The sequence below is a fragment of the Agelaius tricolor genome, unplaced genomic scaffold (genome assembly GCF_023055355.1).
Source record: "Agelaius tricolor isolate 1412-34295 unplaced genomic scaffold, bAgeTri1.0.p SCAF_34, whole genome shotgun sequence".
NCBI classification, from domain to species: Eukaryota; Metazoa; Chordata; class Aves; order Passeriformes; family Icteridae; genus Agelaius; species Agelaius tricolor.
In genome coordinates this window covers 4,549,804-4,577,691 of record NW_027269294.1, presented here as the reverse complement: position 1 = coordinate 4,577,691, position 27,888 = coordinate 4,549,804, and the positions used below count along the sequence as shown (strand labels likewise).

At 44.4% G+C, this 27,888-nt stretch overlaps 1 protein-coding gene across 3 annotated transcripts in view; it reads right to left on the bottom strand.

Moving 5' to 3' along the window:
* The window catches only part of FGF2 (fibroblast growth factor 2), a 50,652-nt gene that overhangs the window by 7,462 nt on the left and 15,302 nt on the right, over positions 1-27,888 (bottom strand). For 2 of the 3 annotated variants that reach the window (XM_071452458.1, XM_071452457.1), the window contains exons 2-4: positions 26,357-26,470; positions 16,410-16,573; positions 697-800 (exon numbers count right to left, since the gene is read on the bottom strand). In XM_071452458.1, coding sequence (XP_071308559.1) covers positions 697-800; positions 16,410-16,573; positions 26,357-26,460 — 372 coding nt within the window. In that variant the 5' untranslated portion in view covers positions 26,461-26,470. Of the gene's footprint in view, positions 1-696; positions 801-14,776; positions 15,219-16,409; positions 16,574-26,356; positions 26,471-27,888 lie in introns of those variants that run through there. The other variant, XM_071452459.1, reaches the window with a different exon arrangement.

Sequence of the window (27,888 nt, the reverse complement as noted above, 5' to 3'; positions counted from 1 at the left end):
AAATTTATCATTTGGCTCAGAGAGACATTAACTGTCCGAGTCTGCTGCACACACTGGCTTTAAAACACAGTTAAAAATTCAACTGATACCAATAAAACACACAAGAGTTTAAACTAAACTAGTCTCACTGGAGAGCAGCTTAATTTATCCGCACTTAGATAACTTTTAAAATTTTATCATCACATTTTCAAATACATTTTTCTTGCCAGTTTTCTAGTTGGGAAGTACAAGTGTCCAAAAAAACCTTGATTCTCTACAAAGGGAAAATGAGAAAATAATTTATACAGATTAGTACCATGAAAGTCATTTTTAAAAAGAAATTGGTTTTACTTTCCCCTTCAAAGAGGTCTTTTAAAATTGCTTTATGTGCAAGTAAGTGAAAGAGGAAAAATTACTCCCGAGGGTAAAAAGGCAGACACTTTACTCTTCATTTGTTTTTATAATTTCCTGATCACTGTGATTTTTTCCCTCTCAGACAAGCCTTTCCTGTTAAATTTTGCAGCTCCTAGGTAGGGCAGAAATACCCAACTCCTCCTAACTGCTGTTTCAAGTAACTGACAGGAGCTGTGCAGCGCTCATGTCTCCTGATAAATCCCACCCCGAGCAGCTGAGTAAGTCCTGCAGGAAGAGAGGCCACCCCACACAGAGCAAGGGCAGGACACAGCAACAGAGAGACAGCAGGCAAGTGCTGCTTACCAAGGCCAGCAATCTGCCATCCTCCTTCATGGCCAGGAAGCGATTGGCACTGACACCTTTGATGGACACCACTCCTCGCTCCTCCGCCTGAAGCTGCAGCTTGACTGCGAACGAAACAAAAAAACAAAAAACAAAAGGCTTCACTTTTGTTCACCTTTTTCAGCCGTCGTGGGATCAGGCAGTGCTTCAAAGCCTCCACCATAGAAAGCTTCAGCTTGCAATGAAAATGGTAAATTTTCAACATTTGGCTTTCTGATCCCATTTTTAGAAAGCACATAGCTACTTTCGAATTTGCAACGGCGAGACTGAGTTATTCCATCTTCATTTCGCATAAAGGCAGCTTAAAACCCATGAAATTCCTTGAAAGGCCACTTAGGGCACAGGCAACTGCTCCCAGAAAATGGAAATTTTTCATGGCAATTTTTCCAGAGGTATCTCTCAATGTTTGCAGAACAGCATCGGACACTGAACGCACACAGCTCTGTACAGGCAGACTGTCAGCGAGCCTGACTGAGACTGTCCAGGTCCATATCACTCCCTAAGGGTTCTGGCAGTTCCCACAGAAAACATCCATTAGTTTACCTCATCCATCCAACAAGTGGGTGGAACAAACAAACAGAACTGCAGCAGTAGGTGAAGGCAGAAAAGGCACAAGAAACAGTGCTATACAAAGCAGGAACATGTCTTGCATCAATTAAAAGAAATTAAAGATTTTATAGAAATGAAAACCTGTAAGGTCCTATCACACAGCTTTGAGCTACTACCAGTGAATTATTAACACAACACAATTGATTGCTGTAGCCATAAATCAAACCCAGCAGTTTGGATGAAAGCTTCCCCTTTTGCCTGCCTTTGCCTGTTGTATACAACGTCTCAGATGAGAGCTTCCTTCACCCACCTGCTTTGGTTCAGCAGGTCCTTTATTCCATTTGGAGATGCAGTTTTAAATAGCTTGAGCTTTTCAGCCATCAGAATAAATGCCTGAAGTGACTGTAAATTTTGGAGAAGGAGCATCTCTTGAGATTCAGAGAGAGGTTCTTGCTTATTTGGCTTTTTGTTGAAGGGAAAAAAAGACAGCACTGAAGAAACCAACTGAAACTCCAACACCAGGAATACAGGGAACATAAAACTGTTGGGATAATTGCTGCAAACCCTTTTTCAGGGTAAAAGTTAAAAGTCGGGCACAATTTCATCTCAGAATCAAGTATCCAAAATATAGTGCTCATAAGTTAAGAGGCCAAAATCAGACTTGTGAACAGCTCCAAACACTTTGGTGTAACTCCTTAGCCTCTGGGGAAGCAAGAACGTGGAAAAGTGCTCTGGGCAGGGACTGTGGGAAATGGACTTCTGAGATGTGCCAAGCACACAGCTTTCACCACACGCTTAACAAGAAACAGCTGTGGAACAGCTGAAAATTAATATTAATTACTACAGTACTGACTTATTATGCTTCATGACTTTCTCTGGACAAAAATGCACATCCTACAGCATCCCACCAGGCCAGAAGTTCAAATTCTGTGAAAATAAACTTCTGGTAAAGGTTTCTAAGTCCTGTAAAAATTTGTATAGCTTGTGAAAAGAAAAAAAACAAACACCCAAGGTATTCCTGCAGAGCTTGAAAAGAGCTGCAATACGGAAAGCTCCAAAAGGAAAATCAGCTTCACTGGGTTTTCCTCTCTAACCCAAAAACACGTGAACAAACAGAGCCAGAACAGTACTGTGAGTTTTTCAGGTTTCAGTGTTATTTTACAGCTTTATTAATGCAGTGAGTATTTGCCACAGGGTTACACTGAACTGGAGATACCAAGATACAACACAGCCTTACTGATCAAACACATTTTGACTATATGATCATCAGCACAAGTGACAATTTTAGGTTTAGCTCACTGCCACTAAATTGGTTGTAAGAGAAATGTATCACTTGACACCGATGATCTGCTTTTTTTACAGTCTTTGGTCACCAACAGCAACAGTGCAGACTCCATTCATCATTTCACATCTACTTGTTTTCAGCACAACTGAACCTCATGACCCCATCCATGGAAGTCAAATAATTAAGACATTTGTAGCCCAAAAATATGTAGCAGATTGTTGTGAAAGAGCTCATTAACCAAGGGCTAAAAAGGCCTGTTTTCCCAGATATTCTGGCCCCTCTAGCACGGCAGTGAGTTGTTTCCCTGTTCCCATTCCTGCCCTGCAATCCACAAGGAACACCAAACACAAGGCTCTGCTCAGTGCCTGCTGGTGTTGTGAGAACACAGAGCTCACCCGCTGAGCAAACATCCTCAGGACTGGGGCTAAGTCATCATCAAGTTATTAAATTAAACAATAAAACCATCTCAAAGGACCCAGGAAATTTACAGCTCCTATTAAAGACTTGCTTTTCTATCATAATAAGATTAATAGAATCATTCTGCTGAGTAAGAAGGAATGAATTGCAGGACGTGCATTTGCACTTTCACACCAGCGAAGAAACTCTGAGTGATGTAGCTCGAGTGAACCTACAGTGCCTTCCAGTCATACAAAAATGGATAGAGAGGGAATGTTTTTCCCAACAGTACACAGAGGCCTGTTAGAGATTCATATTCACTGATGTTCTGGCTGAAAAACACCACAAGCTATACAGTCCAACCCACAGAAACCAGTACAATCTGTGGCTCTAAAGGAAGCTGGAGCACACTGCAACAGGCACCAAGATGTTCTTTCAGAGGGTATGTGGCCAGGACAGATGTACAAGCTGCAGGTTAAACTAAACAGTGTATTTCAGAGAGTTACAAATGGGCATTTATTTCACAACTTGGAGAGACTTTTCTAAGAATATGGAAGTTGAAAAATGGTATTTAATAGCATTGTGGTTGGCAAAGTTTCAGATTTCTCTTAAAAATGGATCTTCCTCGTTTTCTTAGATACCTCAAAAAAAAATTATTTCCGAGGCACTTTTGCACAGTCCAGTGGAGAAAATAATTTTGAGGACAAGTAGCTAGACAGGAAAGCTGTTAGCTGTGCAAAAAATAAAGAAAACATGAACATTTTCCAAAAGTACTTTTATTGTCCTGAGCACTAGAACTGGAAAATCACACGTACAATGCAAACTCTCAGGTCCTTTTACAGGTCTAATAAAACAAGGTTTTAGAGTGGCCCAGACCCAGGAACTGCACAACTTAAATGGTCCCAAAAGGTTTCCCTGCTATGCATCATAAACGGTTCGGCCAAAATCTTCTTCAAAATGGGTTCACTTCAAAGACCTGGGCAAAACCTACCAACTTAATACTTGAGGAAAACAGAGCTGCACATTCTGGAAGTTGCTCACTGCTGAGCTGGTCCTACCTTTTGACTCCCAGTGGGAATCTGCTGGCAAGCCCTTCGCCCGGGGCAATCCCTGTGACCAAAGCCACGTGCTGGTATTTCAGTCACAGCAGCTGCACTGGCTAAGATGTTCTGGGGCAGGAGAATGCCACAGGATTAGTAAGGAAAAGGGAAAATAAAGGTCACGGGGAGGAGAGAAAGGGACAGAAACACGTCTGGAATAAAATAAAAGGCAAACAAAAAGAGCAAAGAGCAGTGAAGACAGGGCAGGGTTAGGGCAGTACAGGAGGGTGCTGTACTGGAGCATGAAGCAAACACACATCTGAAGGAGGTGGAATTTGAGGATGTATTAGCCAAAGGGATTAATAAAACCCCCATTTTCCTACTCCACAAGGAAATGGGAATTCTAACCACTATATCAGAGAAACCATGAAGTAAAAACCAACTATGAGCTTCTGGCTTTGGATGCATTTACACACCAAATAAAGGTTTGATTACAGCTTCAGCTGTATTTTCACTGTAACCCTTCTAGCTAACACCCTACAGACAGCCTTCAGTGCAGTCTAGAGCTACAAGTATCATCCCCAGTGTCAGCATCACACAAAACTCAGGTCAGAAGGACTCCCTCTAGTCCAGCCTCCTGCTGAAGAGACTCCATCACTTCACAGTGAGAACCCTGCCTGCCACACTGCAGCAAAGGAAGCAGCTCACAGCCTGGGAAGAGAGGAAAAATTGGATACTATTTCAACCTCCATTTTCACTAACATACAGCTGCTTTATTGGAACAAAAAGCAAAACACCTCTCAGTTTACGAGAAGGGAGAGTTTCTGTACCCCCAAAAATCCCAGGCTGCACGTCTCTGGATCAATGACTAGTGTTACTACAGTCTGCTGTGGAAAAGCTCAGCCCCAGCCAAAGGCTCAGGGCCCATCTCCAACATATTTGCAGAGGCCCTGTAAGGAAAATCCTTCCACGAGGCCCCCGAGTGACAGCGCGGTGAAGCTGCTGCGCCAGCTCCCACTGCCCATCCTCCCGCACCTCCGTGCCCACAGGAAAGCACAAAGCAGCTGTTCTGCAGCCTCACTGCAGAGGTGGGTCAGCTCCAGGGGGAATAAGCATCAGAAATGCAAGCAAGTTCACAAAAAAGGGGGGGAAAGTAAAACTCAACAACATGTTGCTAAATGCAACACCCTACAGCCGAATTCCCACTCCTGCATCCTCTGTGGCTGAAGTTGGCCATTCCTTCACGCTCAGGGGTAACATTATTCCCAGCCAGGTGTCCAAGCAAAACACAAGGAATCAGACATGCTTGCTCCACACCTAACAGGACAAACCCTCCCAAACCCAGGGGCTGGTTCAAAGCTACACATGCCTTTACAAACACACATATATTAACACCCCCTTCTGGCTTTTCCTGTCTGCTGGATCAGACCCAAACCCCAGCCTGGTGATGCCTACTGTAACCTTCTCTAAGAATTACAAATACCTTTGTGTCCCTCTGCTCACATCAGTCTCTGACAGTTTCTGATATCTCTTTCTCAAAGGCACAATCAGCAATTTAACATCTTCTGCTATTTGATAAGCACTGACATACAAGGCATCCCCCGGTCTTCAGACTGTGAACAAGAGAACAACTCCTTGCTCACTTTCATACGCTCGTGGTAAAAGTGAGCCATTGCCAGAGTCACTGATGCAGACACTGCCTAAAACCTGGAACACATATGGGGCACCAAAAGGAGAAATAGAGAGGAGAAACAACCAGCAAACCTTAGCAGGAGAGGTGGGCTGCTAATAAACCAAACCATCAGAATTGCAACAAAAACAATCAAGCCAATGGAGTGTCAGGACGAGAAACAGTGAGTCACGCTCCCATACAAAGGCACATTTCTTTGCTTTTGCATGACAACATTCTCAGTGTATCTTTTTCCTTTTTGCCAGCCAGAGGCATAAAACCACTCGCAGACAGACCCAAGGTGTCCAAAATGTAAACATCTACAACAAAAATACACACTCGTGAAATGCAAACACTTCAGGAAGTTCCGATTACACTTAAGAGTAAACCAAGGCTTAAAGCAGAACAGTAACTTGTGTAATTGTTTAAGCATCCACCCACTATGGTAATCAACCACATTAACATGGACATTCTCAATTTTTAAAAGTTGTCACCTTTTTAAGTAGTACAGATACTGAATACAATGGAAATTATTTCCCTATTCAGGTTCTCCACCTAATTCTGATTTTTACCTTGACCTCAATTGCTGCAAGTACCCAGTTCTCCCTAACATGCACCTATGACACTGGGAATCCTCCCCATGAAACATTGATTACCAAACACACAGCATTCTCTGGTGCTCCCTATAAATTTCATAAAAAAGACAGTAAAGTCATCATGCAGAACAATCAATAATTTCAGGATAGTGTGAGATCCAACACTTCAGGCACCGGTGTGACACTGCTCCTTGCCTGTGTGCCCACATGTAAAACACGCACAGCCACACTTTTCCACTTCTCACAGCTTGCATAATCTGGTTGATCAAACCTAGTCGAGCCCTTTAAAAGTAAAAATGTCATGCAAAAGCAAATCCAAAGTTTGGGAATTCTGCTTACAAAGCACAATTTGGGCATTTTCTGCTGCCGAGTAAAGTAAACAGGGATTGCTTTGCATTACGAAAGGATTTCCTACGCCAGAAACTCTCAAGTCACTGTCATGTAAAACCCTTCTAAATGCTTTCTGCCACACTGTTTGCTGACTCCTTGGCATTGCAGATGAACTGATGCATCTTTGGAAGTCAAGAGGGCAAAAGCAAACTGAGAAAATTCCTAACTTTACCAGAGAAGAACTTCATTCCTTACTGGGTACAGGTAATAAAGCTTAGTCTCCAAATTACCATTATTTTCACCCCATATTCTTGATTTCGAAAAATGTTTCAGGGTTGCCTTATCAAAAGAATAATGCATGCCTGTTCACATGTAGTTTTTTTAGGACTGTTCCCAAAGGGCTTTTCTTAGCAAGGGTAAGGTATGCCCCAGGTTGTTTTCATCTGCTTTCACTTTGTTCAGCATTGACTGAAGTAAATCACAGAATAACTAAGCCCTTTTGGGTGCTGAACTTCAGAACAAAGCTGGTGCAACTGTTCAGCCAACACAGCCATGTCAGAAGACACGTACAGAACTTGCAGAAGTTCTGCTTTATGTTTACTCTGTGTTCACTCATCTCCTTGTAACTATGACCTGTTTTTCACTTGCAGCAAAACAAACACATAAAACTAGGGACAACCCAAGGCAAGCACGGGAACAGCATTTCAGAAGACAGAGAAGGTAAAATGTGTAACTTTTAGAAGGTATTTTGTAGTGTTCCTCCTCCAGGTACAACTCACACAACTACTCAGCAGTACACGGTACTTCAGGGTTGTAACTGATGTCGGAGCAGCAACACATGAGGTGAAAGGCAAAGGCTGCCAGAGCAGTGGTGAGACATTGCTGCCCCATAGGCTCAATAAGCCTCAGTGTCACAGCTGGAAAGGAAAAGCTGGATTTTAGAAATGCCAAGAAGAATAAGTAAATGGGATTTCAGAGTTTGGAGCACAGTGGTGAAAAAGGAACTCTGTCAGGCACCCAGGATCCAGAGAGATGGCACAGCTGAAGGGGAGGAAGAAGGAACAACCCTTATACAGAGGAGCTCCTGTGAATTGAGCTGCCTTTTACAGCGGATTGCCCTTAACCTGGCCAAAAGGTTGAGATTGTGATTATGCTAGGTTTTTACTTCCCCCATCTCCAGTACCAATGAAACTGAACTGATCATTGAGACTTCAATAAATATTTTTGCAAAAAGTAAACAAATTTTTAAAAATTTAAAGCCATACACGTGCACACACAGCTTAGCACTGGTGCCAGCACAGTTCCTTTACTGCAAGGACAGTGCAAATGCCACAATAAGCAAAAAATCTTACTTCATAGTCCTATTTCATCCCCTTCCATCAAGCTGTGTAACCACCCTGTGCTGACCTTTAAATAAAGCATGCACAGGGGAACGGCAGGAGCTGCAGTGAAGAACAAGGGCTGTCAATCACTGCTGACCCAGCACAGTAATGAATCCCAGTCTTCACAAAAGGGCTCTAATTTGCTTTTGAATGCAGCCCTGCTTGAGCAAAGAATTTTCTTTGTAAGAAACCAAATTCCTTAACTGAAAATAAATCACACAGTGCATATTACGGTAACACTCCTCAATTTTATTCTGAGTACATTTGAACTATGCTAAGAAGGGATTCCTGACAACAAAAGAGAGACCCTTGGACCTCCTGCAGCTTGAAAGAACCTACCTGGCTCCCTGCTGCTTCAGCCTGACCACTGCTAGTGCCCATACCCTGGTTTAGATCTATGGGGTGGTTTCAGTGCCCACACTGCTCCAGACAGCTCCTGCAGTACAGCAGCTACAAGCACTGGCCATCAAAGTGTCTCACCTGCCCAACAGGTCTGTGCAGCAGGATTCCCTAAGGGACTTTTCCACAGAGGTGACAGCCCCTACATGGCCATTGGTAGCTGCTTCTCCACACTTACACCTGCTCCTGGTTTTGTATCCACCTCTGTTCCCACATGTACCAGCAGGTCCCACAGAGTAACTGCACACCAGGAATGTCAGTCTCTCCATTGGTTTTCCCAGAGTTTTGGGACTGTATGAACTTTCTTTGTAATACAGTCCCAAAATTACTATTCTAACCTGAAATAACAGGGGTGACAACTGCATAGACTCTGGTAATGCTTTTCAAGACATCCATCTGGGAAGAACTTGTCTCCTGTCCTGCATTTTAACAGATGAGGGAGGGCATTGCATCACAGGACAGACAGTAACAATCAGCTGCCTCTGGAGAGGGACACTCCATTGCACCTACCTGACACCAGCTCTGGCACTTTTTTGGCATCTCAGTGATGGATATGTGGGGTGAAAAATAAAGACTGCAAGATTTTTTCCCCAATACCCAGAAACACCGAGAAAAGATACCAAAAAATTGATGCTAGTTGCCAGAGGTGCTGCAGACCTTCCCCCAAGCACAGATCCAGATGCTGTGATAACTGCACACTTGAGTATGCTAAGGACATCCTTTAACAGGAAAATAACCCCAAAGCTACACCCCCAGAGAATGGCACAGAGTGTCTGGGGATATGGGTTAAGTCTGCATCGGGCATCATGGGCCAGCCTGAGAGCAGAAAGGAAAGAATCAACAAACAGACTACAATATTTTCAAGCTGTATCACAGCTGATGTCTCTCCTTGCTCTTACAAAACACCACCATACAGGATTCCACAGTCATGGCTACAAGGACTCTGTGACTTGCATATTCCTGGAATCCTAATGATTCTGGCTTTATGGGTTCTGCTACAGCCCTGTCAGAAGGTAACAGACAAACGCCCGAGCTCTGCAGCACATGAGCAGAATTTCACCACACTGGCATTGCACATGGCCATGGAATCTGGGCTCTACTTTGCCCTTTCCCAGTACCCTCAGTCTCCTTCTCCTTTGAATCACTCGGTCAATGTGGTTTCAAGCTCTGCAAGTCAGAGACAAGCGCCAGGCTCAGGCAGGGTCACTCCAGCAGCAGTGCCCCATGACAGCTCCTGCAGGACAACCTCCACCCAGCCGGGCAGACATCATCTCATTTGTATTCTCGGCTGATCCTATCGAGCTCCAGTCAAAATCTGGCCCTACCCTGAACAAACAAAAAACGACGTAAGATAATAACCCTAAAATGCCACCAGCACTCCAGAGAGTCGCCCTTTGAATATTTTTATTGACAAGTCTGGAGACAGCAGAAGAGGCACAGGAAAAACAGTTGACCTGCATATTGTTACCAAACATTACTGAAAATGATAAAGGGTGAGAGAGCTGCTTTATTTTGAAACACGTAAGTCTTAAACAGGTGCTAACAACAAAAGCAAAGGCTATTAATTCTCCTTCAGGATTGAAACAGTATCTCATCACCAACGTTAAGGCTTCAAAAATCATGCTGTAAAGATTTCAGGTACCACCTGGTATATATATTCAATTTACAGATGCCGTACACGTATGTATGTTCTTCAGCAACAGTAACTTGAGCATTCTCTGGGCTGCACTGGGTCTGGTTTGGTTATATTAGATAATTGCACTAAACAAGCTGTCACCAACAGTCAAAAGCACCATTAATTCCAGGGCTGTGAACCAGTTCAGCACAATCCATCACCTCTCAAGTATGCTGGAACAGATGGCTACTGATCCCAGGGCAACGCTCCCAAGAGTGCTAAAAACCATAATGATCAAATAATTATTTATTAGAATTGCCTGCCTTATCTGTAATCCAGGGGAGCCGGGGAAAGCTTACAAAGTGTAGCTGAAAAGACTATGATTTAAAATTCAGGTTGAGTTAGTAAAATAATTTACTTTCTGTAAAACGCTTTTAAATATGACCCCATACAGATAAACTTTTTCTTAGAATCAGCTGCACAAATTTCAAGCATTTATGAAACAAATGAAAACCAACAGCAGCCACCTGATCTCACATGTTATCTGTATTTCTTTTCCAGCTCTGAGAGTGCAGTGGCTAACAGGAGTTGGATTATCATTTTCCTGCAAACCAGACTCTGTAAGTACCTAAAAGTGCTCCTGATTTCATGTGTGAGACAATCTAAGGGCTAAATCCTGCCCTCTAGTGTACCTGTGGGTGGTGGTGCCCTTAGAACCTTCCCCACTTCCAAACTGGGCAGAAAACAGCTGGGAGGGACAGGACAGTTCACTGCCCACTGGAAACATCTCGTGTTGCCTTGGTTCACCTTGGGAGTGCACCTGCCACTGGATCACACAGCTCTGGGGTGGGCAAGACCCACCAGGAACTGGGATAGAGGAGTAGCAGACACAGTGAGAGATGAGAAGGCATCCTCCCCTAAGCAGGAACATACAGGAACATGATGGTATTTCTATGATAAAAGAAGCCAAGGAAGCATATTCCCAACTTTTTCACACGGGATCTCTGCTACTTCATCCCCTAAAGGCAGCTACATCCAGGAGCCAGGAGGAATTTCCATGCTATGCCACAAACTACTTGGCAAAGCAGTTCAGATCTGTGCAACAGATCAAAAGTAATGCAAAAAGAGTCTGTTTCCAGAAGGACTGAGGTAGAAGCAACGTATCTGAGCATTTAGGAGCAGGGTTTTTTTAAACAAGTCACCTCTCACTTAGTGCTAAGATTTGGAAAAGATCTTGCCCTGTCAACAGCTCTGGCCATGTCTGTGGGACACCAAAATGGGAAAGAAGATAATCCAAGTCCCACACAACTTACCTATGAAAGCTAAACAGCAGGTCCTGAACCTTCATGAGGAAACACTTGCTGACATTTGCTCAGCTTGAGGGTCGCCATGAGTTTTCTCCCATTGCGTGGTCAGTGATCAGATTTCCATCATCTGCACTGAGCTGCTCTAAAAGTCTGTCTATGCTTCAGCACAGCCTTTCCAAAACATCTACCGCATACCCATTTAAATGTTGTGAGAGAGACAAGTCAAAATCTGAATATTAACAACTATTTATGAAAGGAACCTTCTTAGGAAATTTTCCTGGACCAGTATTACCCTATTTTACATTTTCTTCAGATATTTATTGAAGAGGAGAGAGGTACTGAGCAGGAAGGAGGTGTTTCATACATCTGCAGGGTTGACTGAGCTCACACAGCTGAATCCTTTCCAAGTGAGAGGCTGGAGCCTTGTCACCTCATTAAGGAATGGACAAGAATGGCTCAGGATGCCTTGGATACTGTCTTGGGTTATGCTCATCATGAAACAAAGCTGCTTAAGAAATTATGGAAATACATAAATGCCAACCATTCCTTATTTAGGGAAACTCTGAAAGGAACCAGCTGTGCTACTAGACATGTTCTAAATGTATGGATAAGTGCTCCCTTTCCATTCTCCAGGTTTTTCCCCCTCACCAGCACTGTAGCCTCTTTGAGGGAAACACCTCTGGAGAGTTTCTAAGAGCCTTTCCAGAAACACTGCGTCCTTTGTACAATTTCCAGGGCATAAATCAACAGTTGTTGATCAACAATAACAAACCAGACATGTTTTTTGTTTTGCTTTAGACAACAAAACTCTCAGAAAGCGCCTTCTGTTTCTTGTTTGTCTCAAAGTACCTCTTCAAGGGAAAACACTCTGGATAGAGTCCCCAGAGTGTGTCCAAAGGGGCACTTCACTGGAGTCACGGCAGCACACGCGTCAGATGTGGCAATAATGGCCATGGAAGGCGCCCCGTCCTGGGTTTCAGCTGGGTGAATCATATGATCCCCAGTCCTCCAGCATTCTTAATTTCATTAATGACACAATTATGAATAAATGAAGGTGAGTGGGGCAAGTGTAAAACCATGCCATGACCTAAAGCAGATGTGTATTGTATATTTCAAATAGAGGCAGGAGAGGGGAGCTAAAAAGGATATGGATCATGGAAATTGTTTATAGTATTAAAACTTAGGAACAGTAACTTGCCTTCTAAAATAAGAACTTCCTTTAAAAGTAAGAAGGATGATGTGCTACTGAAATGTTATTTTGTATAATTAATTCCTAAGAATAGCAGCAACCACAAGCATCTCTGCTAAGGGGCCTTTAATTATTTCTAAACCAAATTGTGCAGACATTGTATTTCTTTTCTCAAAACCACCTTACAAAACCTTTTGCTTAACTAAGAAAATCACCCTGAACTACTCGAGGTGTGTATTTTCATTGCTAATTTCTTTTTTTAAAGTCCTCTCACATTGTCCAATATTTATTGCCCTCTGCCATGCCTGGAATACCACGAGATTTCACAGGGACTTCCACAGAGCAGCACTCAGCAGGTCAGAGTTGAGCAGAGTGGTGTGGAATGACGTATTTACAGCAAGGATGCTAAGGATGTGAACCACGCAATGCCCCAGCAATGAGCCTTGCTGATGCTTCAAGCACTGATTATTCTCTGCTTCTCAGAACTTGGGTTCTTCCAGGAAAAGAAAAAAAAAAAGGAAAGGAAGAAAAAGCAACAAGCCAAGAGCTGTCTGATAATGAAAAAAGGAGAGAATTCACTACTAGGAAAGCACAAGATGTCAGTTGAAAATTTTGGTATTGATAAGGTTCAATAGGAAGAGAAAACACACATTCAGTGGACTCAAGAATATAAAACTAGCACTAGTTTTCCTGAGAGAATAATAAAAAAAGGCAGGAGGGAGGAAATTATTATGGGGGAGCTCTATGATGAAAAAGGCAGCAGTGATAAATACCACCTCCACTCAGGGCAGCCTGGCCCAGCCAGGTGAGCACACAACAACACACACCATTACCTGCACTTTTCGAAAGCAAAGATAGGGAATGAGGCAAGATCCCAACAGCCATGGCAATGTCTTGGATTCAGCTTCAACCTTGAACATCCTCCACTCAACATCACCTCCCTTTGCAGCACATTTCCATAGCTGCTTCTAGGGTGAGGTGACATGTCTGATGATCTAATGAGATTTAGTTCCTTTAAGAATTCCTGTTACAAGATTTCTTTGGAATTATTGGGTAAAACTAATTGTTTTGCAAAAGATGAATGTCTGAAGTGGAAAGTAATATTAAGAATCTTTGGTCTGTCTCCTCACTTCCTTTTCCTCCAGTCCCTGAGTTTAGCCCGCTGCCTGCATCCATCAGTCAGAGCACAGGTGCAAAGCAGATGAAGAATGCCAGTAAGGCATTTCACCTGCTCCTCATGCCAAGTGCCTGCAGGCAGGCCCTGCACACCGAGCACAGTAACAAACTCCCTCCCACCAGGAATCACACCGGGACAATCTGACCCAGCAAGCGCCTGTACCTGCGCTGAAGGAAACGCCTCACAGGCGCATCAAAATCTCACCGCTACATCCACAAAGCCTCCATGCTGAATACTTCCAAAATATTCTGAGCTCTGCAAAAGGCAATTTGTTTGTGGGACAAAAAGCAGTGTTGGTAACAGCAACCTGCCACACACTCCCTGAAAGCCTGTGATCATTCAGTCCATAGACTGTGTTCCCAGCCCAGGAGCCCTTCCCTCCCTTCAAAAGATCGGGTACTGGAGGGACAACCTCCTGCTGCTGCTGGTATCCATACATTTTATCAGTATCATCATTAATTAAGTTAAAAAAAAAAAAAAACAACAAAACAATGCAACATGTAACAGTTTAAACCAAAAAGGTGTTCTGACAGCAGTTTGTTATAAACCCTGCTTCCTTGGCCAGATTTACCCCTCAGTTCCTAAGAGTACCTGTGTGCCAAAAGTACTCCTACTCATGAGCACCTACCCGCACCGGGAAAAAGAACAGCCTCCTCCCTACCTTGCTGCATCCAACGCGTTCACCGCCGCCGCGTAGAGCCGCCAAGTGCCATCAGACCCGTCTAAGGGCCACGCAAACAAACCAGAGACCCCTTCAAGCCCCTAACAAAAACTCTGCACCTGACAAGCTCTGCGCCCAGCAGGTTGAGCGCGGAGCCGCCAGCGAGGCTTTGCCCCGGGACATCCCGCGGGTGCCGGTGCGGGACCACCGGCTACGGGCTGTGGGTACGAATTAACTCGGTATGAATTAACTCGGTATGAATTAACTCCGTCTGCGTACTCGCGGTATTCGCGCAGGAACATTCGGCACATTGACGGGCGCTTTCCAAGCACGGCTCGCTGCCGAAGCTTCGGCAGGGCGGGACGGCCGAGGCGCGGCCCCTCTCGCAGCCCCGCTACCCGGGCGAGGAATCGCCCGCCCGCCCCGGTGCTCCCGGGATAACTCACTGTGCGGGTCGCTCTTCTCGCGGACGCCGTCCACCTTCCCGTCGGGGTTGATGCGCAGGAAGAAGCCGCCGTTCTTGCAGTACAGGCGCTTGGGGTCCTTGAAGTGCCCCGGGGGAAAGGCGCCGCTTCCGCCGTCGTCGGGCAGCGTGGCGATGCCCCCCGCCGCCGCCGCCGCCGCCATGCGCCGGGCCCCGGCGGCTCCGCGCCGCGCCGGGCCCCCGCCGCCCCCCGCCGCCAGCGCCGGGCGGCCTCGGCCCCTGCCCCGGCCGTCCAGCCTCGCCTCGCCTCGCAAGCCCCGAGCCCCGCGGAGCGCCTGACACGTCCCGTCCCGACCGGTCCGCGGGAGCTGCGCAACGGTGCCGCCGGCTCGGGAGAGCGAGAAGCAGGACAGGCGACAGAGCCCAGCACGCCGGGACGGGCTCCCCGCCGGCACCGGGCTGCCCCCGCCGCGCCCCGCCCCCGACCGCCCCCGCGCCGCGCCGGGGGCCGCTCCCTGCGCCGGCACAGCCGGGTCGGACATCCCGGGGGACCGGGCAGGGGCGGCAGCGGGTCCCTGCGCCGAGGGACCCCGGCCTGGAGCGCGGGGCTCTGTCCGGCTGAGCATCGCTGCCGGCAGCGCTGGAAACGGGATGCAGGGAACATCGGTCGGACATCTTTTCCTCTGGCCTTATAAAAAAAGTAACTGAGAGTTATTTTAGATCAGAAGAAGTTGTGTGGCCTCTGCACCACAATAAATTGTTTAAATCACAATATGATGACACATGTGTTTAAAATAAATCCGTGGTAACCGTTTTGTTCCATTGCATTCACCAGAGACCAGTTCTCCCATCCAACAGGAGCAAAGTGATAGCAAAAGGCAACAGGTGAAAATTCTGGTACAGGCCTTCCCCCTCTAATCAAACAAATGTGCAGAGTTTATAAAGTATAGTGACCCATCAAATGCACTTCGTGCCTGAGGCGGATAACAAAGCAGGATGAAAAGGTTTGTTTCCCAAAACATGCTTTGTGCCCCTTATCTCCTGTGTAACAGCAGGCTGGCCACTCATGCCTGGAGCTTGGGAAGCTCTCTGGCTTCAAAGGCAGCACAAGCAGCCCTGGACAGCCCTAGGTGGGACTGCAAACACGGGGCTTTTCACAGAGCCAATATGCAGCAACCCACAGGAACAAACCAACGCCAAGGCAGACACAGCGTCCAGCTCACGCAGTTTGCAGCATTCACTTTGCTAGCAAGTACGTCAAGGATATTTTGTTGCCGCTTAACTTCCCTCTCCAGCTCTGACCTCTGGCAAGCCATACATTTTAGTTCTTTACCAGAATCAGAGACAATTATGCTGCTTCCCACACCCTCCTGATGAAGGGAGCAGGCAGAGCACGGCCCAGCCCAGGCATAGGTTCACCCCGTGTCAGCTGCTCCCCCTCAGTGCCACAGGCACAGCCCAGGGCAGGCATCTGCTGCCAAATGGGCATTGCAGGCCTGCTGCTCCGTGAGCATCCCCCCTTCCCTAGGTCCCCCAGCCACCCATCCACTTCAAACACTCTCTGCTCCTTCTCATGGAAATCCCACATTATCACCACCCATCCACTTCAAACACTCTCTGGTCCTTCTCATGGAAATCCCACATTATCACCGTACCTGAGAGCTCTGGATGGTCACAGCCAAGAATGGAGACCCTTCTTGTTTCCTCTTGCTCCTCCCTTGCAACAGAAGCTCCATTCAGGGCATTTTGTGTCCTTGCACTATGGAGCCTTCTGAAGTCCTTGTGTCTTTCTTGGAAGGCAGATGAAGAGAAGATGAAGCTGAATTCAAGTAGATGAAGGGAAGGGGTGAAAATGTCATTTAAAAAACTCTAATAAGTTCTTTGAAAAACAATCTCAAAACGCTTAAAACCAAAGACTTTCCTAAGACTAAGCATCCATGGTCCCACTCAGCCACTCCTGGAACTTTACGTTTCCTGCACACACGGCAGCTCTCACAGCTCTCAGCTGGATGCCCTGTCACAGCTGCAGAGTAGACACCACGCTTTACAGGACACAGTCCTGGTATTTCTCACTCTTTGGAGCCCTGATCTCCATGAGGGGGCCAAACCCAGTGGTGGCAGGGTAGGTATGGCAAACAGCTAAAATTCCTTATCAAATGATCCTTTTGAAAATCAGTTAAAATCCAGTGCACCAATAAAATTGTGAGGCTTGAGAACTCTTTAGAAGCTTGTCACTGGGAATTGTGTACGTGGGGCCTACAACTAAAAGATAACAGAGCTAAAATGAAAGTCCTATTCCCTAAGCAAACTACACTCACCTCAAGATCTGCCAACCTTCTATATTTTTTAATATATTTTCCTTTCTCTTCTTCAAATGGAAAACACGCCTGTTTTCTTTTCTCCACTCTACTTTCTTCTGCAGTCCAGCCTCTTAATATGGTCATTAATATTGCTCTTGAACATTGACTAAAGCGATTCTGGCAGTAGCTTTTTCCTTTCTTGTGGCCTCTTCCACCACCCTTCCTCAACTCAGTTCTTCCACACAATCACACCCATATGGCTGCTTCCCCTCCACCCAGACCATCAATTATCCAACCCCTTCAAGTCTTCTCTTGGCCTGTGTAAGACACTCCATGTTACAGTGCCTTAGAGCCCACCTTCCTGCTACTTCAAAAGTACCTCCTAGAGACCTTTTCTCTAACCTGTTCCATTTATCTGAACTGCTGCCGTTCTCTGTTTGTCCTGCACTGCTTTGTAACCAGCTACAATTTTAATGGAATCAGAGAACATCTCAAGCTGGAAGAGACCCTTAAGAATCATCTGAGTCCAATTTCCTGTACCTCACAGGAATGCCTTACCTCTTAACAGAGAAAAAGCTGTTTTATTCAGTGCTGCTCTCTCACACAGAGGTCATGCTAAACACAAGGCACTCATCTGCTCATCCAATCATCTCATTTATTCAATATATAATTCTTCAGTTTCTAGAGACTCTCAGCAAGAACATCTGGGAAAAAACTCCAGAGTAAATACAATTCAAACCTGAATTATATTGTTAGTGTGGTTACAGGAAAATCCTGAAAAATCCAAGAGTAATTTTTGAGATAATTTTAAATTAAGAGTAAGAAACTCCATCAGGTCCATCCATGAGATTTTGGTTTTTAGTCCAAGGGACAACAACTTTCCTGGCTTTCCAGCAGTTACTACTACAAATCCTGCCATATGACGAGCCCAGGAAATGTCAATCCCCTCTCACAAAAACTGCTTTTCAAAGGGTTTCAAGCCATATGTCCTTGTATATCAGGATAACATCTCCAGTTTGCTCACACTGGGATAATGAAAGTAGTATTTGAAGATTTGAAACTTACAATATAATTAAAATCAATCAAACAAACAAACAAACAGCCCCTCACTTTTGAAAAGCAAGTAGAACTACAGGAAAGCAGACACCCAGGAATACTCAGGCTCATCCATCTTCCACCACAAGGACACCTCAGCAGGTGGTTTGTGTCTCTGTGGCAGCAGGGAGCGCTTCCAGCTGCTGGAAATGGAACATCAGCCCAGGCCTCTGCTCCACCACAGAGCTTCTCCACTCCCTGGGGCTCTTGGCTTCCCAATCCCTCTCTTTGGTGCATATCCAAGAAGCAATTAGCCAAAAAGAGATGGATGGGCTGTGTCCCTTCTGAAGCTGTTCCTGTGTTGTCTAGCACTCAGCTAACAGTGGAAAAATCATCCATCTCCTTTCTCCAGCACTGAACATTGACACCAAAGGTCTCCCACAAATTCTCACACTCACTTGTCACAGGAAATATAAAAACTTAAAGTACATTAACTGCTTGAGTTTAAATTTGGGAGGAAGATTCCTGCCTTGTATGATGGAAGCAAACAGCCACAGATCTGGCTATAACTGAATTTTCCTTCTACAAATTAGTTACTATAGAAAGAAGCTTCAGTTTTTGGCCACCTGCTTTTGTAGGTGCACTTTTGAGGCAAAGTTTCTCTGCTTGAAGTATATATGGATATTAAGAGCCTTGGAAAATCTACTTGCATGGTCACTCTTTTAGAAACACCTGTAACAGAAGTTCAGCTTTTCATTTACCTTTCTGAAGACTTTAAGACCCTTCATCAATATTTCTTGTAAACAAAAGCTTATTTCTTCCCTCCTCAATTTTTTTTTGTTTTTTCTGGTGCAAATAGTAGAAAGACATTACATCAACAATAGAAAAAAAAATCTCCTCCCCAGTACAAACCTCTTACAGTCTCCATTCCAGTTCAAAGGAGTACTTTATTCCTCTAAAACACCAGTGGACACTTGTTTATGTCTTTCTAAATAAAATTTTCTCAGTATATGCTTAATCTGATCGTGCCACAGATGGCCAAAACTTTGTTTTGGGTTGTCCTTATGAATGTTGGAAACACAGCAGCCCAGCATGGCTGAAGATAAGAGAACAAACAATCCAGTGAGGTCTAAATTGGAAGTAAATCAAATTTTCTGTAGTCCAGAATAATTGCACTTGGAAAAAGATCTGAACTGTCTAGAAGCACTGGCAGCTGTTGCGGGTCTAAGAGATGGAGTAGTGACCTCAGCTTATGAGAAATGAGAAATAATGTCTTAAGTACAAGTATTTGTGGGGGTTAGAGTTCAGAATTAACAAAATCACCCCTCTCCTTCTCTCTAAGGTACACACAAACACATATACACACCCTCCCTCTCTGTATCCACATCACATAGAGCAATTCATCTATATTAGCAAAATTACTCCAGGCTAAGAAAAGAAACCATGTCAGTATAAAGATTGATGATATACATTAAAAATAAAAAAAATTCAAAAATACTCTGCAATCAAACATCATGAACTCAAACAATTTCAGTTAATATTGGATTTCAAAGAAATCCAGACTTGTTGAGAGATTCCTTAATGGAAAGAAGCATAAAATCACATCTCTTTCTCATAGCATTGCATTGTAACCATAAGATCATGGTTTAATTATTTATCTCTCCTGATCCCATGTCACTGGAAGGGTGGCAGAAAATGTCCCAAAGTAACTTGGCCCCTGCTCAGGACTCAAGACACATTTTGTTGTATTGCTACAGGGTAAAGCAACTGCTTTTGTACTGGAAGTGCTTGAACACATGCTCAGAGATCTTTTGGATTAGAGGGAGATCTTTTCCCCTGTGTTTGGGGAGAAATCAGTGTTTGTGGGGCAGATACAGCCTGTGTGGTTGTTGTAATTTCAGAAACCCATTATCCCATTTGATCAGAGCACAAACAAATTGTTAGGAAGCAGATCTTCACATAAACACAGACTAGTTAAGGTTGGAAAGCTCAAGCACAGCTGCTTGCAACAAGTCTGCCTGCAATAATTTTAGCTCTAAATATTTCCACATCAACTTCAAACCCCTTGCAAGTCAAAAATGTCTCTTTCACTGTCTCTCCTAGCAAGTGATCATGAAATAGTGGAAGTTTTGTTATAGATTTGTCTTTATCCTCTTTTAAATTAGATTCTTATACAGGTCATAGAATTACTTCCACATAGAATAACTTCCACATGGGCTAATTCTGGAGAATGTTACATTATTCACAGGACTGCAGCTGGAAATAGAAATATAGGTGGAAGTGAGGAAAATACTCTTTCCATTCCCTAGTATGTTATAGCACAAAGCCAAAGTAACCTCACGGAGGAATACAGCAAAGACAGACTATTCCCCAGGAACAGCAGTTACCACATCATGCAGCTTTCATCATGTCACACTGAAGGGCAAGGAGAGATGAGATCAGCGGGACATTACAAAGAAAAAAAAAAATTATTTTACTACATCATGAATTTAATTTCTACCACTTGCACAACCAAAGTCTTGCTGTGCGTCATTTCTGTAGGATGTATTAGCTGGCAGGTAGAAAACAGCAAGAATAAAGAAACAACCCCAAACCTCACTCTCTTGGTAACAAACTGTGCTGATAATATTCCAGAAGGAATGTCACAACTCTCCCATTTGTTTTCTCTTTGTTTCAGGACTGTTTCCATGGATCCCCAAACCTAGGCCCCACTGAAGGGTTCCCCAGAGCATAACACCCTGCAGCAGCAGGTCACAGACCAAGCATCTCATGCAGAACACAAAGAGAGTTCCAGTGGCACAGTGAACACATTAAGCCCTTGCAAAGACAGCTCCTTGTACAGGGTATCGGCACAGCAGCATCTGAGAAAGGAGAGACAAGCCCTGGATTGCCTTTGGAAGTGCAAAGAAATGATGTGGTCCCTTGTGCTGTGTTAGCTTTTATTTCTAGGGAGGGAGAACTCTCCCAAATGAGCCTGAGGCAGTGTTCAGTGCTGGGGTGGATGCAGTTATTGCTCCACCACACCCCAATGCATCCATCCATGCAGTGACCAGCTTGGGACAAACACGTTCTGCAATCCCCCCTTTCTCAGCTAGGAAACCATCCCTCTATGTCTTTAAGTTCACCATGACTGCATCTCCCACGATATCTGAAGTTACAAGTACTGTAAGTGCAACTGAAGCCAGCTGGCTCTTGTGAAATCTTGTTTGTTTCTTGGAGAGACCAGAGCTTAGCACAGCTCTTCGTGGTGGTAAAAGGACTGTAATCCACTGTCCACATGCCAAAATGGAATCTGTTATCTGCCAGAAAATTACTTTCCCAACACTGCCCAGGCTATTATCTCAAAGCTGACCTGCAATCATTAACTTCCAAGCATCTGGGAGGTTAAATTGTTCAGTGTTTTGTCTCCTTTTATGCAAAAGCAATACTCATTACATAAGAATCACTATTTAATTTATACCCTTTTCCTCCTCAGGAAAAATCAGAGAATGAATGCCTGCATAAGCCACGTTGTTATAGCCTCAGACTCGTTACTTTTACCAAGTGCAGCCTTGATTGATTTTTTCTGTAAAAGCAGCATTACCTGCTCCAAGCGCCCCCAGCTAATGCTAAAGAGGAAGTTCACTCTGACATGAATGTGGCCAGCTACTGACCTCTGCCTTGTTTAACTGCTGAACTCATACTGCCATGAACTCCAGCCATCACATACTTCACATGGCATTTGGGAAGACTTTTCTAGGGAAAAACCAGCTGTACCTTAAAAAGAATGCTGAAGGTGAAAACTCCAAGCAACGGGGACTTGAAAATGAAAGGCAAGAGTTACAGGTGTCATTACAAGTCTGAATGTTTGCTCTGAAACCTTTGTGGGCTGTTCATGTTGTTGATCAAACACTCACAAATTCCCTGTGGGGGCTGTCAGCTGACACCGGAGATAAAGCTGGGCCCACTGGCTTTGCCACAGGCCACAGTGACTCGGTGTCCCAAACAGTGAAGGGCTGTCCCCTGTGGCAGGTTGTCTGCTGTGTAGGAGTCCATGTGTGCACGTTATCAGGGGATGACAGCGTCTCCTGACAGCAGATGAAGGGAAAGGCTGTGTAATGCCAGACCCAACAGTGAGAACCAGGAGGACACTGAAATAGGCACAGACTCATCTTCCTTTCTCATGGCTGCCCCACCCTCCACCCCCAGCCTGTCTCGTCTCCTCTCCTTTGTCCCCACCCTGTTCTTTTCCCTTCCCCTGCTGTCAGGCACAGGTTTCTGGCCTGTTTCTAAATCTTTCCCCAGCTCCTCATGCCAAGCTCTGTCCTCTGGACTACTTTTCCTTTGTATCTCACTATGGCTCCTAGCCATGTGCTCCAGGGCTGTGTTTCCTTTCCCCAATGCTTCTTAATCCCTGCCTCCTTTCTTGAAATTCAAAGCCCATGTTCTCCTTCCTCAGCCAATCCTCATAACACTATAGCTTATTTTTTCCATAGGTTCCTTCATTTTCCTTTCCCCTAGGATTTCCCCATCTCACAGTAGTTCCCAGCTCCCCATTTCACTCCCTGGCAGGGTGGCATCAGACTGAGTCCCATCAGACTGCCCAACACCTGCTGTCCACAAAACTCAAGTTACAAACCTCTTCAGTCTTCTTCAAAGAAGGTACCATGGCATCCATTACCTCAGCAAGTGCAACCAATCCCAAACCCATACCTTGCCTAAGAGTGCTTCACTGCAGGGAAAAATAACAAAAATATATGTGCCAAACTTTATTGCCATAAGTATTGAGGGCTCATTCTGAGTAATCCCACGCCTTGAGTCACTGCACCACAGCCAACAACTACCTTGGAAAAACAACAAAAAACTCAGCAAGCAAACAGTGATAGAAGCCTTCCCCTCAAACACCAGAAAGCCAAAGTCCTTGCAATTAATGATATAAATGAATTAACTGAAATGCAGGTGGCCAGACAGCATACACATATTATACACGCAAGGATGGACAGAACTCTGAAGTGTACTCTGAAGTTTATTTTGTAAAATTCATCCTGGCCAAGATGAATGCTGGATTTTAGATGTTATTTCCATTTACAATTGAACTGCAATTTTTCAGACAGATTAATCTCAGAGTTTTCATATTCAGATGACAGCTGTTTATGAATCAATTTATGGGCTTTGTCATCTAATGATTCATTTGTTTTAAAATGAGCGAGCTAATATTGATGATTCCTTTCACTGGAAATAGGAGTTACACATCCCATTTTACATCAGTTGCTCCTAGTCTGAAGTTGGCTTTTCCTTTGAGTGCTTCCTTGCCCATTGTTGGGTTTGCCACTGTTGTGGCTGACGTGCACACAGAGACAAGGAGAGTCACTCTGAGCTATTGGCTGCTCTCCTGACATCAGTGTGTGGGTGCACAGCCAGGGTTAGTCACTCAGCCCAGCTGTGCAGGGAGCACCGTGCCTGCTGTCACATCTGGGAGCGCACAGCGTGTGGGGCTGTGCCGGGGGCTGGGATCCCGGGGCAGCTGCAGCCTGCCAGGGCTGCCAGAGCTCCTGCAGCAGCTCCCTGGGTGTCCACACACAGCCAGGAGGGTGCTGCCAACGCAGGCCATGGAGCAGGCGCTGCTGGCCAAGCTGTGCTTGTATTAAGTAGTGCTTGTACAGTTCAGAGCCAACATCCTTCCTTGTTTTTACTGATGGAAAAAAAAATTGCTCTGGGATGATTTGAAGACAGGCAAGAAGAGAGTGATTTTAAGGTTAACATTCCTTTAAGGTTTTTACTTCCCAATGTCTTCCCTGGCCTCCCTCAAGTTACCATGATGCTGTAGCTGCTGTACCTGAAGCAGCTGTCCCTCAGAGCAGGAGAGGTGGGGACACCATGCCAAAGGAAAGGCTGGATGCACAGTTAGCAGGGATATCAATCCCCGTGCAGAGTATGGAAGGAAGAACAGTATGTGCACAGGATATATCCCCAGGCTACCTCACCTACTTGGTTGGAAGTTACAGTAACATTACTTTTTACTCACACCCTTCAAATAGCAGCTCTCACTGACTTCTTTGGCAGCCACCTCCAGATGGTATTTTTGTGCACACAGATATCATATGAAGGTATTGAAAGGTATCTACAGCACTTGTGTGTTCTCAAGAAAAGTGTACAAGAGTCTTTACGGCCCTGCATCAAATGACTTCAACTCGTGCTGAACAATTCCTGTAGTTTTCACTAACAGGCCTCTTGTCACAACCCCACCACCACAATGGTAAGTGACAATGTAATGTGACACCAGTGCCATGCCTACTATTTCATTTTTATCAAGGGTATTCGTAGAGGTGACTTTTCAAGGACAATTATTTGTTCCAACTTCCTTCTTACAATGGTACCAAGCAGCCCATAAGGCATCATTAGTTCATTAGTTGCTGAAGTTCTCTTCCTTATAAACTGCTTGCTGCCTTTTTTTTTTTTTTGGACCTTTTTTTTAACTATTTAGCTATTTATTTTCAGATTATGACCTCATGCACAAATTTATTATTGAGCAAAGTTATTTTTATGGAACACTGGGTTTTTTTCCTAGTGGGCAGTTTCATCACAGAGACATGGATGAGAATAAATACCTTTCCCAGCTGTGGCTGTGGAATGGAGAACAGAATGGAGCAGCAGAGAACTGTGATCTTTAGAAAACCAAAGTTTCAGAAATTCAGAAGGGGAAGAGGCTGAGTACAACCTGACTACAGCCCAAGGAATGTACTTAGGGAAGTCAAAAGAAAGCCATTCCTTATGTTTGTTTGGGGTTTTTTTTCTGTACGCACTAGAGCCAATCCCTTTCCTGCTTTTGTCCATCTATATTGTGTGCTCTTCACTGGTTTCTAGAAGATTCCATGCTCTATAAAGGCAAATAGATGAGACAGTTATAAATATCATAGCAAAACTCAGGAGCTCAGGGCAGGAGAGCAGGAAAAAGTGGCAAGTGCAATATAAGGAATGAGTTACTGCCAATGCATGTTTTCTCCAGAACCTATAACAAATAAAAAGTTAGGTTAATCATCTAATAAACCTGTGATTTTATTAAGTAATTAGTTCAGAATCAACTATTCTGAACCAACCTGATTCCACATTTAGTGCAGCCTGGCCAGTGCCACTTGACTGCCAGACACACACAATTAGTGTCTCTGGAGTCAACTGGACCTATTTGACAGCTCTGTTTGAAACTTTTTTCAAGCTTAGGGGATGACTACAATTAAATTCCTGTCACTGGAGTTGTTAGCTTGATGACAAACCTTTTCTGTCATTCTTCATTACTCTCTCACCTTCAATACCCCGAGCATAAGCTTCTAGAGAAATGAATGCTTTAGGCTATCCCTATGTTGCCTGCCATTTCCAACAGTCGATTCCCAGAAATCTCCCATGCTCTCCAAATTAAGCACCAATAAAGCATCTCAGCACTCTGGAGTCAGTTCAGGCCTCGATCCAAATCCCTTAAAAGTCCATTGGACTCTTTGAAGTGATGATGGCAGCCATTGTTTCTAAGAGATTTGAGTTTCCAGCCAGCTCTCACTAGAAATCCTGGCTCCATGCACCACATGTGTGAAACTGCCTGGGTCTAGGACGTGCAGTGAGGACAGCAGAGTAAAGATGTGACAGAAATAATGATTAAGTGATTTGTGTAAAAAAAAGTAAAAAGCATAATTTTTAACTTTATCCAACTTTTTTTTTTTTTAACTACTGTACTTAGCAGATGGAAGTGATTTTTCTGAAAAGAGGAAGGAAAAGAGGCCCCTGAAAATTATGAGGGGGTAAACAAATGCTTTTTGGCTGCCACATGCCCAAGACACAACACCAAATTCCTAGGGAAAAAGCTGCAGCTTGTGTGTTGCTATATCCTGTGTTAGGAGCCAACAGAGGTGAGTAGGTTTGGTTGCTAGGAGGAGTGAAGAGGGGTACCTTTGTTCTTCTACTCACATACAAAATAGACCAGCAGCCAATATCCTTTATTCTTATTTCAGTTTCTTTACAGGAGCTCTGTGTACCATCGTCAAAAAAAGAATTTCGTTTATATGATGATGTTTGGATTACCCCCACAGAGGATAATTGAAAACACAATTACATTACCTCTCAGACACGAGTCTTTTTTCCAGGATGGTTACATGCAAGAAAGGCAAATTGTAAGCATTGTAAGCAATGGGATGAAGGGACAGGAACAAACTGTATGCAATTATCACAGGAGACTGGATGGCACTGGCCAGAATCCAGATGTGGTACAGGTGAGTGTGAACAAAGGAGTTGCATTTGCTTACCTCCTGTCTGAATCCAATCTATTGTTTTTAGCATATGAAAAGCAGTGGTACTGGGAGGAATTCAGCTGTAATTCCTGCTCTGTTGTATGGAGCTGAACTCTCATTCATTTCAACCTGCAAAAGATCAAGAACAGAATGTTTAAGAAATTCAAAGCAGAACATTACAAAGAAGAGACAGGGCCTAGAGGTCTGATCCCAACCACTTTTAAAAGAAAACACAAATAATACTTTGCTTACACAAATTTATCTTTGCTATGAAACTTGAGTGGAATCAGGATTAAGGTTCTAGGCCACAAGAGAAAAATCCCATGTAATAAAGTAACACTGCACTGTTCCAAAGGGGTATAAGAAAAATGTACTGGAGTGTGCTTCTGGTGTTAAAAGACAGGCCAACCAAAACTTGTTGGATAAAACTCCTCACAAATTTGCAGGAATATGAAGCTGCATTCAGAATGAGCACAGCTCAGAGGAGGGTTACACATGGTAAGCAAGTGATGTTCCTGGTGAAATACACTTTCACTGGAATGTGTTTTATGATTTTCATATCAATTTATTCAAACTACGCATGACCCCAGCTTCTCTGACCATAAAGTGTAACATTACTTTTTGTTACTTTTCAAGGGAAATTATTTGTCAGAAATGTCTGTAGACACAGCACCTGCTGCTAGCCCTTTCCCAGGAAGCAGCTGCCAGTAGGGTGAAGGTACATCCCTAACAGCTCATTTTTATCTCCCTTTGCTGCATGATTGCCCTAGTTGATCTTCAAATCCCAGCTGTTAGAGAAAGGAGAGATTCTTGACTCCAGGGACTGCAGCCACAGCCCATGGAAAGCAGAAGTGAGCAAAAGTCAATTTTGGTACACCCAACTCCCTCCCCACGACAGACAGACCTCATCTTTTCAGATGAGACACATCTCTGTCACACCACTAAATAAAAAATATTTTTTTTAAGTGCATGACACAATGGAGGAAAGAGGTTAGTGCTGAGGGTAAATTCCAAATGGTTGGGATGTTTTCCTAGACTGTCTCTTATGTAACCCCCAAAATTCAGCCTCCCAGCAGCCTGCTGGGAGCAGAGGGGAGTGGGCAGGGAGCTCATTGACAATACCAGGCACATGTGCACATACACACAGCCACCACACACGAGGCAATGAGAATTAGCTAGTCCACTCCAAATGTCAGCCAATTTATGTAATATCCTTTTACTCAGCATTTCTTATTCACTGGAGGGGAAAAGAATCTCAATAATTTTGTCAGCAGTCTCTGGAGATTTGAAAATGGGGGAAGTCAGCTGGATTTATAGCATCTCTCCAGTCAGTGCTGTTGTTGTCTGCTTGACAGTCTGTACATCAGTTAAATAGCCAGTGAGCAAGCAGGTATTCACTTCATACAGACCACCAGTGGACTTAGTTTTGATGAGTTCTAATTGTTATTAACAGCAGCTGTCATTTTGAGTTGACTGAGCACAAGAGCTCTGGGCTGCTGCTGCTCATCTTTATCCCACAAGGCACAAAAGGCTAATTGCAGAAGGCA